The 14805-nt window shown below is 34.7% G+C and overlaps 1 protein-coding gene across 3 annotated transcripts in view; it reads right to left on the minus strand.

Moving 5' to 3' along the window:
- MTM1 (myotubularin 1) overlaps positions 1–14805 on the minus strand; it is a 97898-nt gene that overhangs the window by 35107 nt on the left and 47986 nt on the right. For all 3 annotated transcript variants that reach the window (XM_051969317.1, XM_051969315.1, XM_051969316.1), the window contains exon 5: positions 12968–13078. In XM_051969317.1, the coding sequence (XP_051825277.1) occupies positions 12968–13078 (111 nt within the window). The remainder of the gene's footprint in view (positions 1–12967; positions 13079–14805) is intronic.

Consider the following 14805-nt stretch of genomic DNA (forward strand, 5'->3'; position numbering starts at 1 on the left):
CAGCAGGGGGCAGACTAGGATTTCTTCCCACCACCATCTTTCCTCATCACCACAGTGATTGCAATTAAAAAAAAATTTAAACAGTTTATGATTCTTCATTGTTTCTTATTAATAGCATTTTATTTTTCCAAATACATGTAGAGATAGTTTTCAACATTCATTTTTTGCAAAACCTTGTGGTCCAAATTTTTCTCCCTCCCTCCCTCTTTTACCTTCCTCAAGACAGAGGTTAAATATGTACAACCCTTTTAAACATATTTCCATTTTTGTCATTTTGTACAAGAAACATGAGACCAAAAGGGGGAAAAAACCCCACAGGAATGAAAACAAACCAAAAAAGGTGAAAGTCCTATGTTTCAATCCTCATTCAGTCTTCATTCTTTTGTTGCTGGATGAGGATGGCACGTTCCATCCCAATTCTATTGGAATTGTCTTGGATCACTCTATTGCTGAGAAGAGCCAAGTCTGTCTTAGTCAATCATAATCTCTTTGCTGCCATGTACAATGTTCTCCTGGTTCTGCTCATTTCATCCAGCATTAGTTCACGAAATGGACTTTCCAGGCTTTTCTGAAATCAGAATTCTCTTCATTTCTCATAGAACAATAATATCCCATTATTTTCAATACCATAACTTATTGATTCATTCCCCCCATAATGAGCATCCACGCAGTTTCCAGTTCCTTATCACTATAAAAAATGAGAGGGTACAAACATGTTTGCACATGTGGGTCCCTTTCTCTATTATCTCTTTGGAATACAGGCCCAATACAAACACTGCCAGATCCAATGGTATGCACAGTTTGATAGCCTTCTAGGCACAGTTATGATTCTTCATTGGACATAAAATATTTTATTTTTAAAAAGGCTAGATGTCAAAGTCATCAAAAGCACGATAAAATATACCAACATTTTAAATGTCTTTTAAAATATGAACTTTTCTTCCAATGCTCCTTTGCCAGTTATGCTTAGGAGAATTGAATTGTACCTTAAAATTTCATTCAAGAAATGTATTTTCAATGTACGATCTCACCTTGATAGATCTCTGAAGTAGGTCATATTAAAGAGTCCCACAATATCAACGAACAAACTTTTCGTTAAAAAATAAAAACGAAACCAAAAAACCAAAAATCAAAAACAAAACCCAATATCTTGTAGAAACTTAAACTCTTAATAAACAAAAAAATTTTCTTTAAGTAGAATGTGAAAAATCCAAAAATTAGTTTCTAATCTGTCATTTTGAGGGGGCAATTCAATAGGTATAAAATTACTTTTATAAATTATTCTTACTTCTAGTTCCCCAGGTTCAAAACCTTATTTTCATTCTTGACTCCTCACTCTTATCTTACAATCCAATTACCTGCCAAATCTTGTCATTTCTTTCTCTAGAACATGTCTGCTTTTATTTCCTTTTTCTCCTTCACACAGCCACTACCTCAGTTCAGAGCCTACTGTGACCTCTCACCTGGACTTCTGTCCAGCTTCCAGCTAGTCTCCTATTTAGTCCTCCCTCCTTAAATCTCTTCTCAGTCCAATCTATCTTTTCTGGTGTGGCCAGTGACTTCCGTAAAATCCAGGTCTGATCACACCACTTCACGACTCAATAAACCTGTGCGGTTGCTTATTGCTCCCTAGGATCAAATAGCCAGTGCTTAACATTTGAAGTACTTCACAAGCCAGGCCCTGCCTACCTTTCTAGGATTCTCACATGTTACTCTTTGGTGTGTTCCTCCATTTCCAGATTCTGTGTCTTCGTACTGGCTGTCAGCCCTGCCTGAAATGCCCTCCGTTCCCATCCACATTCCTTCAAAACTGAGCTCAAATGCCACTTTCTGCAAGGAAATATTTCCTTGTTCCCTCAAAGGGTCTGCCTGCCCTTCTAAGATCATATTAGATCAAATATATGCTATTTCTTGTACCTATATGTAGCTATAGAGTACATCCTGTCTTGCCCATTAGAACAGAAGCTTTTGTCTCTAACTTCCTTATACCTTGGGGTGGTGTGTGGTGCAAGATCGATGCTTAAAAGATGCTTACTAGCCAGCTGAGCCTGAGCCTCTTACACTATCTCCTCACTTAGTGTGGGGACTAACTCCCTCTTACCCATCTGTGTTCCTTCCTAACCACTGGAAAGCTGATTCTCTTGGACATACCAAAAAGCAGCTCTATCTCTCACTCTCTTTTCATCTTTTCCAAACCCTATTCTGTCTTTAGCTTTTGTCATCAGCTTCAATTTGTTCTAGGAGTCACTGCTCCTGACTCTATTTTTTATTACACTATGCTATGCCATCACCTGCTTTTGCTTTGATCTTCTGCAGCTTTTCAAATTCCCAGATGGTTGGGGCTCCCTTTGCATGAACATATCAGTCTCTTTTTAAAAAATTATTTATTTTTAATGCACATTGCTTTATGAATCATGTTAGGAGAGAAAAATCACAGCAAAAAGGAAAAACCATGGGAGAAAAAAAAAACAAAAAAAAGAAGTGAGCATAGCATGTATTGATTTACATTCAATCTCTTTAGTTTTTTTTCTGGATGCACATGGCATTTTCTGTCCAAAGTCTATTGGGATTGCTTTGGATCACTGAACCATTGAAAAGAACCAAGTCTTTCAGAGGTGATCATTGTACACTCTTGCTGTTTTTATGTACAATGTATTCCTGGTTCCATATCAGTCTCCTTAGATAACTGCTCCTCACCCCCCATTAAAAATTATTTTCTTTTACTACCTTCAGAATTTCAGTCTTGACTTTCCTAGTCCCCAGCCTGATTTATTCTGGAGAATTTTAATCCATTGGATCCTACTTATTTTTCCCTCTCTCAAGTCTCTCTCCCTTTTCTTCTCTCTCTCTCTCCAACTTTCTGAAATCTCCTCTTCTAAATATAGAGCAGAATTAAGCCCTGATTTCCACTCTCTTTGTGCCTTTTCCTTCCTCGTCCCTCCTTTTTCTCAGGGAAAGAAAGGCAGGGTGGTTTAATAAGAGACCAAATTCTACAATGGCAAGAGTGCTTAAATATGAGTCAGAAAGACCTGCATTTGAATGATGCTACCTCTAGTCCTATCTAGCTGAGGACAGAGACCTTCCTGAAACAACATGGCTAACTGACAGCCTACCCATATTACATCAGTTCTGCCTCCTAGCCTTCTTGTTTAAACTCTTGTACATGCTTTCAGTGTATTATAGACTCTGACTTCTTTTATCTTTTCCTAAATCTTCTCTCTCTTCCATGTTTTCTCCTCTGACTCCTGAATTTCATCAATGGTTCCCCCCCTCCCCTGAGGCAATTGGGGTTAAGTGACTTGCCCAGGGTCACACAGCCAGAAACTGTTAAGTGTCTGAGACCAAATTTGAACTCAGGTCCTCCTGACTTCAGAGCTTGTGCTCTCTCCACTGTGTCACCTAGCTGCCCTGAGTATGTATTCTTAATATACAATGCCATACTGCTACTTCCTGTTGGTATGGTAGCAGAACAACAGATTTGGAATTAGAGAACTTGAGGTCAAACTCACTTTCCTCACTTAGGAGCTCTCTAACTCATTTTTAAAAAACAATACTTTGCACATTTTTAAAAAAAGAAATCTGAGGCTCACGGTTCTATCCTGAAATTCTTTTTTGGATTAGCTACTGCTAATCTTCCTACATTGTAGCTACTTTCTGTGGCATTTTCTTGGGAAGATCTAGCTAGCTAGCTTTTAGCTGTTTTTCTTCTATCTTTGCCTTTCAGCTTATATGATTATATGATATAATATAATAATATAATATTATATGGTTCTCAAGATCCCAAGCAAATACATTCTCCCCCCCCACCCCCACCCTCAGTTCTGGTTAGGTCCTTTTCTACATTATTCCTGGATATTAGACAGTAGTCTAGATATTCCAAACCTGTTCTCAGATGTGTTTTTAACCTCTTCACAGCCCAAATCTCCTGTTCTTCTGAATCATTTTTCTCCAATCAGTAGCAACAGCAGCAGTGATGAAAACACAACTTTTGCCCTTAAGGGCCTTGGTTTTCTCGAGCGGCAGCAATGCTTTCATGATCCCTTTTGGCATTATAGTTTCTGCCTACACCCCAGAAGAGGTAGTCATCATCAGGTCCGACAAGTCTTGGGAGGTTCCCTGTGTTGGTATGGGTGCACCTGCCAGCAGAATAGCGGAGCTCTCTACTGTTGTGTCAAGGAGTCACAACCACCGATGCTTGTCTGTTTCTTCCTCTAAGCCACAGTGGACAATCTCTCATCTAATGTCACCTATTACAGGATCCTGACATCATCCAATCCAACTTGTTCAAGGTCATACAGCTGAAAAGTGGCAGAACCAAGATTCAAACCCCAAACCTCTGCCTCTTTCCACTGTACCAAACTGTCTCTCACATCAACATTCTTTGATGGCCAAGTAGCTGCTTCCCCTTCAGTGAGTCCAATTCCCTCATATTCAGGATAGTTTCCTGGTTATTATTTAGCTCTGCAAGCTTGGCAGTCCTCTCCTTTCCTTCTGTGATCCATTCTTCCATTCTCTAACTTCCTGACATTGAAGAGAAGTCCCCTTTGCCTCTTCAGATCCTATTTCTTTTTTATTTTTACACTGAAGCCCTTCATCTCCTGTGGAAAAGAACACTTAATGCTCCATGATAATCTAGATAATGGAGAGACATTCTTTGAGTCTCTTTACCTTTGCTTCCAGGACGAAGGTCACACTGTACTTTTCCCATGAATAAAAATTACCATTACTCAAATTTAACTTGAAGATAGATAACAACTTAGAATTACATAATTAGTAACATCACTGAATGTTCTTCTCGAGGCATTCTAACATCAAATAACTCAAGAAACTTCTTGGAAAGTTCTAACCCCTCATTTTAAAAATAAACACTTTAAAATTATGAACATAAATCCTCCCCCGAAAATATTTTTATAATACCAAGCAGACAATAAAAGACAATTGTACCTGAAACTATGAATCTCTATTCCAAGAGACTGGATTTCTTAAAGCACATATTTCAGCATGTTATTTTCAAAGCAATCTTGCTTATCTATGCTTCTGTGTATAACCATAAACGCTCTTCTGTACATTAAAAAATGCCTCTTTTCTTGAGGGAGGGGAAATCACTGCTGTTAGCTCCTATCTCCATTAAAGCCCTATCTCTTAGTTATAAAAAAGAGAAAAAAAACTTACCATAAGCAAGCATATTCTAGTCCAAAATCCCTAATAAATAATGATGCAAAAAATTTTAAATAAAATATCAGCAAAGAGACTACAACCATATATCACAAAGATTATGTACTATGACTAAGAATGTAATGGCTAGTTCAATATTAGGACAACTATAAAGATAACTGACCACATTAAAAACAATAATCAAAATATGATTTTGAAAAAAATACAACACCTGTTCTTGTTCAAAACACCAGGAATAAATCGTTTCTTAAACAGGATAAGGAATATCCATCCAAAACCAAAAGTCAGCATAATCAGTAACAAAACTAAACTGGAGGCTTTTCCACTAAGATTAGGATGACAATTAATTTCCAATCCATTTCTATCAATTTCCATTCCCTTCCTATTTAATATAGTACTAGAAATGCTAGATATAAGACAAGAGTAAGCTTATAAACACTGACAAACCAAATAGTCACATTTTTTGCAGAGGGTGGAATGGTTTCATAGAAAACCCTCAAATCAACTAAAAACCTAAATTAAATAATTAACAACATTAGCAGTTTTAGGATACAAGATAAATCTACACAAATAATCAATATTTCTGTGTACTGCCAACAAAATCTAGCAAGAAGAGGATAAAGAGAGAAATTTCATTTAGAAGAACTGCAGAATGGATAAAATATTTGGAAACCAAGATACACTACAACTATATGAACACAATTATGAAATACTATTTACACAAATAAAGACAAATCTAAATAATTAGCAAATAACTAGTTGCTCATCAGTAGGCCAATGAAAAAAATAAAAATGATAATAATAACCCAATTAGTTTACTTATTTAGTGCCAAAGTAATCACTACTAAAAGATTACTTTTTAGAGCAGAGAAAACCCAAAATTTATTTGGAGTTTTAAAAAAGTCAAGAATATTAAGAAAATTAATGGAAAAAAAGTAGAAAAGAAGGGAGCCTAGCAGAACCAGATCTCAAATTATACAACAGAGCAATCATCATAAAAACAATTTGGTAATGGACAATAAATAGGCTGTTCAGTAGATCAAGCACACATAATAAAATGTATAGTCTGTTGTAATCTAAACACTTCAGCTACTGGGATAACAACTCACTATATTACAAAACCTGTTGGGAAAATTGGAAAGCAGCCTTACAAAATCTAGGTACACATCAGCATCTTACACTGTGTATACTAAGAAAAGCTCTAAATATATATATAACATAAAGGATAACATCATAAATTAGAAAAGCAATGAAGAAAATACCTCTTAGATCTATGGATCATGGAGGAGTTCATGGCCATAAGAAGTATTTAGGAAGTAAAATGGGCTATTTTCATTGATAACTTTTTTTTTTTTGCATAAACAAAACCAATGCAGCTAAAATTATAAGTTAAACAGGTATTTTTCTTCCATCAACTTTCTCTGAAAAATGGGTCACTCATAAGTTTTGTGAATAAAACCTCAAAGATCTTATTAGAGTATATAGGGAATTATGGCCAAAGTGGAAGTTACACACACAAATAGTGTTCGTGTGTGTAATGGGTTGTTTTTCTTATATTCTCAATGAGGGTAAGAGGCGAGGGGTGAGAAGATGAGAAGTCGGATCCTGGATGCTTAAAACTATTACATACAAAAAGAAAACTTGGGAACTTTGATTAATGTAATGACCAATCACAATTTCTGAATTATGATGAAATATGCTACTTATACTTGTGATAGAGAAGTTGTTGTAACACCAAAGACTGAGACTTTTTTTTTTAGATATGGCCAATTAGAAATTAAGTACTACTTGGACAGAAACTGGAAACTTAGTGGATGCCTATCAATTGGAGAATGGCTGAATAAATTGTGGTATATGAATAATCTGGAATATTATTGTTCAGTAAGAAAGGACCAACAGGATGATTTCAGAAAGGCCTGGAGAGACTTACATGAACTGATGCTGAGTGAAATGAGCAGGACCAGGGGATCATTATATACTTCCAGCAGCAATACTGTAAGATGATCAATTCTGATGGACCTGGCCATCTTCAGCAATAAGATGAACCAAATCAGTTCTAATGGAGCAGTAAAGAACTGAATCAGCTATAGCCAGCGAAAGAACTCTGGGAGATGACTAAGAATCATCACATTGAATTCCCACTCCCTATATTTTTGCCCGCTTGGATTTTTGATTTCCTTCACAGGCTAACTGTACAATATTTTGGAGTCCGAGTCTTTTTGTACAGCAAAATAATGGTTTGGACATGTATACTTATTTTGTATTTAATTTATACTCTAATATATTTAACATGTATTGGTCATCCTGCCATCTAGAGGAGTGGGTAGGGGGAACGAGGGGAAAAATTGGAACAAAAGGTTTGGCAATTGTCAATGCTGTAAAATTTCCCATGCATATAAAAAGTTATTAAAATAAAATACAAATAAATAAATAAATAAATAAATAAAACCACACACACACACACACACACACACACACACACACACACAGAAATTAAGTACTACTTTACTACACATTTACAACGAGGATTTTGTTTTTCTTGCTTTCTTTGTGGGAAGGAGGGAGATGAGAAAGGTACAGGAGGGAGAAGGATGTTAACCTCTGAAGCTAAAATAAAATGTAATTAAATTAATAAAAGAATATATAAGGAATGGCTCGAAATATATAGGAAATAGTTTCAAATTTATAAGAATAAAAGCCATTTCCCAACTGCTAAATAGTCAGAAGATAGAAATAAGCAATTTTCAGAGGAAGATATCCAAGTTGTCAATAGCCATATGAAAAAATGCTCTAAATCACTAATATTTAGGGAAAAGAAAATTAAAACAACTCTGGGATTCTAGCTCATACTTACTGGACTGGCAAAGCTGATAAAAAAGGAACATGACAAAGGATGGATGGGTTGTGGGAAAATGGATATATTAATGCACTGTTGGTGGGATAAATTGATCCAGGCATTCTGGAAAGCTATTTAGAACTATACCTTCAAAATTATTGATCTGTGTATGTGCTTTGACCCTTTAGTATCACTACTAGGTCTACATCCCGAAAGAGATCAGAAGAAGGAAAAGGACCCATAAGTACAAAAAATATTAGTAGGAGCTATTTTCAGTGGCAAATAACTGGAAACTGATGGAGTGAACACCAAATGATGAGCAGCTGAAAAAGTTATGGTACAAGAATGTGATGGAATACTATTGTGTATTAAGAAATGATGAAGGAGATGGTGTCAGAGAAACCAAGGAAAATTTGTATGAACTGGTATAAGATGAAGTGAGTATATCAGAAAAACAATTTATACAATTCTATTCAATATAATAATATTACAAAAGTATTGTAAGGATAAATGATTATGAAAGATTTAAGGGCTCTGATCAACACAATGGCCAATTAATACTCTAAAGGACTCATAATAAAACATGTTACCCATCTCTTGATAGAGAAGTGATGGAGTCAATATGCAGATTGAGACTTTATTTTTGGATCTAGATAATACAGGATTTTTTTTTGCTTGACTACATATAACAAGGATTTTGTTTTTCTTATTTTTTTTAATGGGGAAAAACAAAAGGGGTAGAGAAAATGTAGGTAAGATGGAAACAATGAAAATCTGAAAATAAAACTGAATTAAAACCAAACAGCCATACATTCAGGCAAAATCAGATCATATGATGGCCATCTTTTTTTAAAATGTATGTTTCTTTATCTTAAGTTCATTACCCTTCCATCAGGATAACTTTCACTAGAGATCACTTGGAATCGTGGTTGGTCCTGACTTTGATGAGAATAAAATCATTCAAAGTTGTTATTCTTTACAATGTCAAAGAAACTGTTCTTCTGGTTCCATATTAGTTCACATAAGTTTTACTTGTTATTGTTTGACCTTAGTTCTCAAAGACTATGAAATCAGGAAGGTGATGCCATGACATGTGGATGAATTGGATTTAAGTGAGGGAGGGTTGTGCAAAGTCACCTGCTTCACCTTCCCCTCCAGAGCCATCTGGGTCCAGTGGCCAGCTATAGATCAGACTGGAGATGGCCCTGGATACAATGGGAGTCCTTGGCATTTTTAAACTAAGGTCTTCAATAGGTCTCAGTTAAACTCAGCTAACAGTCATTCACTGACTAAGACTAGGTAAGAATTGAGCCAAAGAATGGTTTCTTTTACCTAGTTAAAAAAAATCAACCTGGTAGGGGAAGACCTTCAGAATTCCTGGTCAAAACAGAAACAATTGCAATTTATATTCACTTGGAGCAAATCAGGGCCCAAACAATGACTGACCAGGGTTTAGCCTTTGACCTACTGTCAAATGTTAAAATGACATTTTTAATGAGAGCCAGAGTGATCTGAGTTTAAGGAATGGTTCTTACAAAAGAAATCTAGTCAGTAAACCCCAAGGTATCTTGGGAGATTTCAGCAATCAAAATTTATATTCTTTTGGAAATAGGATTCTCTAAAATCACCTCTTTCATCATTTCCAACATTGCATTTTAATTCATTACATTCCTAGACCAAATGTGTTTAGCCATTTCTCAAGTGAGGGGAATCTCTTTAGTTTTCAGATCTTTGCTTAAAATTTTTTTTTAATATATAGATTCCTTTCCTTTTCATTTGATCCCTTTGGGAAAGAAACATAGTAGTGGGGTCTAATGATATATACAGTTAATTGACTTTTGGGGCAGAGTTTCAAATTGTTATGGCTAAATCAAATCATAGCTTCACCAACAGGTCAACAACATGTGTCCATTCTTCCATAGTCTCTTCAACATTTGTCATATCCTTTTTTGGTCTTCTTTGATATTCTGATGTATCTGACCTAGCTATCATTTTAAACACTGTCAAATAATAGTAGAAAGAAAGAGTATTTGTACCCATTTGTAATGCTTCTATCACTATCAGGATTACTAGCTCTAATGATTAGAACTGTGATATTAATGGGATGCTTGCTGCTTCTAGTAGGAGAATGTTAACATCTTGTCCTTGTAAAGCTCCCTTCCAACTACTCAAATAAACATCTGTCATTCTTGGTTTCGCTTGACTTTTGTGTTTTCATTTCAAAATTCTTATTCAGCTTTGGACTTTTCATTAGGAATGCTTGAAATCTCTTATTTCATTAAAGGCTTATTTTTTCCCTTGTAGAAGTATACTCTGCTTTGCAGGGCAAATTATTCTTGATTATAAGCCATTCTCTTTTGCCTTCTGGAATATTGTATTCCACGCTCTCTTCTGGTTTAAGAAGAAACTGCTAGGTCTTGTGCGATACTGAATGTGGTTCTTTAGAACTTGAGTTGCTTCATTCTGGATGCCTATAATATTTTTTCCTTGGATAGACAAGATTCCTCTGGATGTTGTCTATTCTTAGGACTTTTTCTTTTGGTGTTTCTTTAAGGTGGTGATTGATGGGTTTTCACAGTCTTCATTTTGACCTCTGTTTCCAATAGGTTGGGGCAGTATTCATTTAAGATATTTTAAAATCTACAGTCTAGGCTTTTAAAAACAACGATTTTTTAACGGTCTGTGATAGAGCGAGCCATCTGCACGTAGAGAAAGAACTGTGAGGACTGAATGTGGATTGCACATAGTATTTTCACTTTTTTGTTGCTGTTCGCTTGCGCTTTGTTTTCTTTCTTGTTTTTTCCCTTTTTGATCTGATTTTTCTTGTGCAGCATGATAATTTTGGAAATATGTATAGAAGAATATATTGGATTACTTTCCATCTAGGGGAGGTAGGGCGAAGGGAGGGAAAAATTTGGAACACAAGATTTTACAAGGGGAAATATTGAAAATTATGCATAAGTTTTGAAAATAAAAAACTTAAAAAATTTTTTTTAAAATAATGGTTTTTAGAGAATTTGGTGATTCTTAAGTCATCCCCCAGGCCTGTTTTCCAGGTTATTTTTTTTGATATTTTTCTCATTGGATTTCTGGATCATCATGTCAATTCTTAGGCTCTGTGCTAGACTAGATATGTGGGAGTTAGGCTAGACTGTTCAGGCAACCAACGTAGCTTGAAGTCCTTATACTCCTTCATTTTTAAGTATAGGATCAACAAATGTTCTACCACATGCAGGAACCCAAAAAATATACAGAGTAAGTTATGATTTTTAATTAGTGTTTCCATTCTTTTAATACTGACTTTTATTTTTGCCAAGATCATTAAATAGCAAGTAAATAAATTCAGGCAAACATTTTGGGGAAAATACATATAGCAAGAAGACAATTAAGACCAGGTTCCAAAATTTTTGTCAATGATTCAAAATGATCAAGCTTATATAAATTTCTACACAGAACCCTTTCAGTTCTATTATTCTATGTAATTTTTTTTAAAAGTATGATCATTTAAATACAATTTCTTTTGAATACAGCTGAATGATTCACTTTATAATGAGTTATGGAAGTACTAACTTAAAGCATAGTTTAAAAAAATCTGAATACTACTTGTCTATCCATAAATCAAAGCACAAGACAGATGGAGGAAGAAAGGTACTTTTTCAAAGCTAGTTTTTTTTGGTCAACAGCTGCAACTATAATGGTTGATTATATAAGTACTCCTAAGAGTGAAGGGTCTTGAGCGGCTCCAGCACTCTAAATAGAAGTATTTCACTTCTTTAAACTGTCAATAACTTGGCTTTTTTATATCTATAAGGCATAAAAAAACTTCCCACAATTATACATAACTATTCAGCTTCAAAAATCTGATCAATTTCTAGATTATTTTATTAACAATTATTTTCAAGCATATATAGTTCCAATGAATGTTCTAATCACTCCAACTCTGTTAACAATTACCAGCAAAATCAATTTAATAATCACCTTCCTTTGAATATGATGAGAAAAGCTCAAGTGGCTCTCTGGGAACACACACAAAAAAAATGGAATCCTACAAGCTCCTAAGAAAAACATTGGTAAGAGTTTAGAATTTTTGAACTTTTTGAATTGTACTGACACTAAGGATGCAGAAAATATTCCCAATATACTCAAACAACTGAAACCTCAAATTAAACTATTAAAAGTTTCCTTTGCTCACCCAAACCCAGTTTCAATGAGAGATAAAAGCTTGTTTATCAGTGGATTTCCAAATACAGTGAAAAAAGAAGGAAGTGAAGTAGTTTTTTTCCCCCAATAAGGACAAATTATTACTCGCCATTGTTCTAGCTGATCATGGCACTTAAAAATCAGGGAATATATAGTGTTGACTTAAGAAGCAGATCAAAGTGGTAGGTAGCAGCTAACAATAATAAAAGAAATAGGATAAAAAAATTAGATATGTTTCTGCTCTGGACAGGATCATTAAATTTCTTCAATCTCCAAAACAGAGCACCAAATTAAGCACTAAAACCCCACAAACTGGGATTTATATTCACTATGAAAATTAGAAACCCTATCTATAATCACTGGGCTAGGAGTTGAGAGATCTAGGTGCTAGTTCTTTGATTAATCCCTTTGATGAGTACTCTTACTACATCTCTTTAGTATAATATTTGTTAGCATAAGAGTAAGCAGACCTTTTTTGGGGGGAAGGGGAAAGGGAGAGCAGGATATTATTTTTTTTCCCTCTAGGTTTGGCAACAAAAGCAGGCACATATCTTGTGTAAAATGTTGCTCTTAACAGTTTTGGAAAACTACATCTTGAGAATGTGATACAATTAAGGAAGGAGGTGAACATTTGAATGGAAAAACATTTTCAAAATCTTAGGTTTATATAGCTGTTTCAATTTCTAGAGCTTTTTTTTTTTGTTTGTTTAATATCATTTTTTCCTTGCTTTATAACAAAAGTGTTAAATATCTTACTTTACAAGTAATGTCCAGTCCATAGGAATTCTCTCCTCGGCTTGAAGCTCCTCCCATTTTTTCAACCCTTGCAATGACACCCAAAGGAATGTCCAGTAATGCCCCAGAATCCTAAAAGAGACACAAATACAAAAGTAAAGATTTTTGTTAAAAATCAAGAAGTCAACTACACATCTCTGGGTCCTAGACAACTCTTTATAACTCTGTGGTATAAATTAGTTGTTGATCTGCACTGGCAGAAACTGTCCTCACCAGAAGTTTTCTACATTAATAAAAATCACATCCCCACCATCCTATCCTCAAACAAATCATGAATCTATCAAAACTTCATAGGCAGTATACTGCAGAATTTCTTACCTTGAAATTTTAAAATTTTATAGATAAAAGTGTGACACAATAGAATATACATAAACAGCAAGGATTAAAATAGACTTATATGCCTAAATTTCTAAAAACAGTCTCCCAAAGTCTAAAATCTCACATGGAACAGATTTTTTTAAAGCCTATCAGTTTCTCTGAACTCTCTATCTATCTGGAACCACACATTATATACTTCCATATATCAGTTCTTTTCCTGGAAGTAGATAGCAGTGTTGTTTATAGTTGATTTGAATCGTCATATTGGTCATTGCTATTCCTGTACAAAACATTCTCTTGATTTTGCTTGTTTCACTTTGTATTATTTTCTACAACTCTTTCCATATTTTTCTAAAATCAAGCTGTTCATCATTTCTTACAGCACCGTAGTTTTAAATCACAATCATATACCACAACTTATTCAGTCATTCCTCAATTGATGGGTACCCCTGCAATTTCCAGTTTTTTTGCCATCACAAAGAAAGCTGCTATAAATATTTTAAAACATGTAGATTCCTTCCCTTTTTCCTGATCACTCTGGGAAAAGACCCCATAGCTTTTAGTTTTTATTATTTTAATCTTTTCTTAACAGCATGCAACACTTCATTCATATGCCACAATTTGTTGACAGACAAGTGTTTTGTTCAAAACTGGACTGAGACACTTAACATGTTTTAGCTGTGTGACTCTGGGCAAGTCATTTAATCCCAATTGCCTTGGTTCCCTTCCCCCAAGAAAGAGAATGTCTGAACGTCCTTTAATTCATTAAAGATTCATTTTTCCCCTTGCAGGATTACACTCTGCTTTGTTGGTTAGGTTATTCTTGGTTACAAACCTAGCTCCTTTGCTTTTTTTGGAATATCCTATTCTATGCTCTTTTGGCTTTTAAGTAGAAACTACTAAATCTTGTGTTATCCCAACTATAGCTCCACAACATTTAAATTGTTTCTTTCTGTTTGCTTATAATATTTTTTTTTGACTTTTGAAGTTTTGAAAATTAGCTATGATGTTCCTATGGATTTTCGTTTTGGGATCTTTTTCAGCTGATGATGGGTAGATTTCTTTCAATTTCTATTTTACCTTCTAGTTCTTAAACTTCAGGGCAATTTTTCTTAGATTTTTTTTGAAGTATTGTGTCTAGACTCTTTTTGAACATGACTTTCCAGAAGTCCAACAACTCTTATATTGTCTCTCTCTGATCTGTTTTTTTTCCTTCTTTTGATTTTATTGTTTCTTGATGTTTTATGAAATCATTAACTTCTGCTCAATTCTAATTTTTAAGGAGTCATTTTCTTTAGAAAGTTTTTAGATATCATTTTCTAACTGGTTTTCTTTTATAATTTTAGTGACTTTCTTACATTAATCTTATTTCCTTTGCCAATTTTTCTCTATCTCTCTTATTTGATTTTTAAAGAGCTTTTGAAGCTCTTCCAAGAACTTTATTGGACTTTTGACCATTTTACATTTTTCTTTGAAGCTTT

This window comes from Antechinus flavipes, chromosome X (assembly GCF_016432865.1).
Source record: "Antechinus flavipes isolate AdamAnt ecotype Samford, QLD, Australia chromosome X, AdamAnt_v2, whole genome shotgun sequence".
NCBI classification, from domain to species: Eukaryota; Metazoa; Chordata; class Mammalia; order Dasyuromorphia; family Dasyuridae; genus Antechinus; species Antechinus flavipes.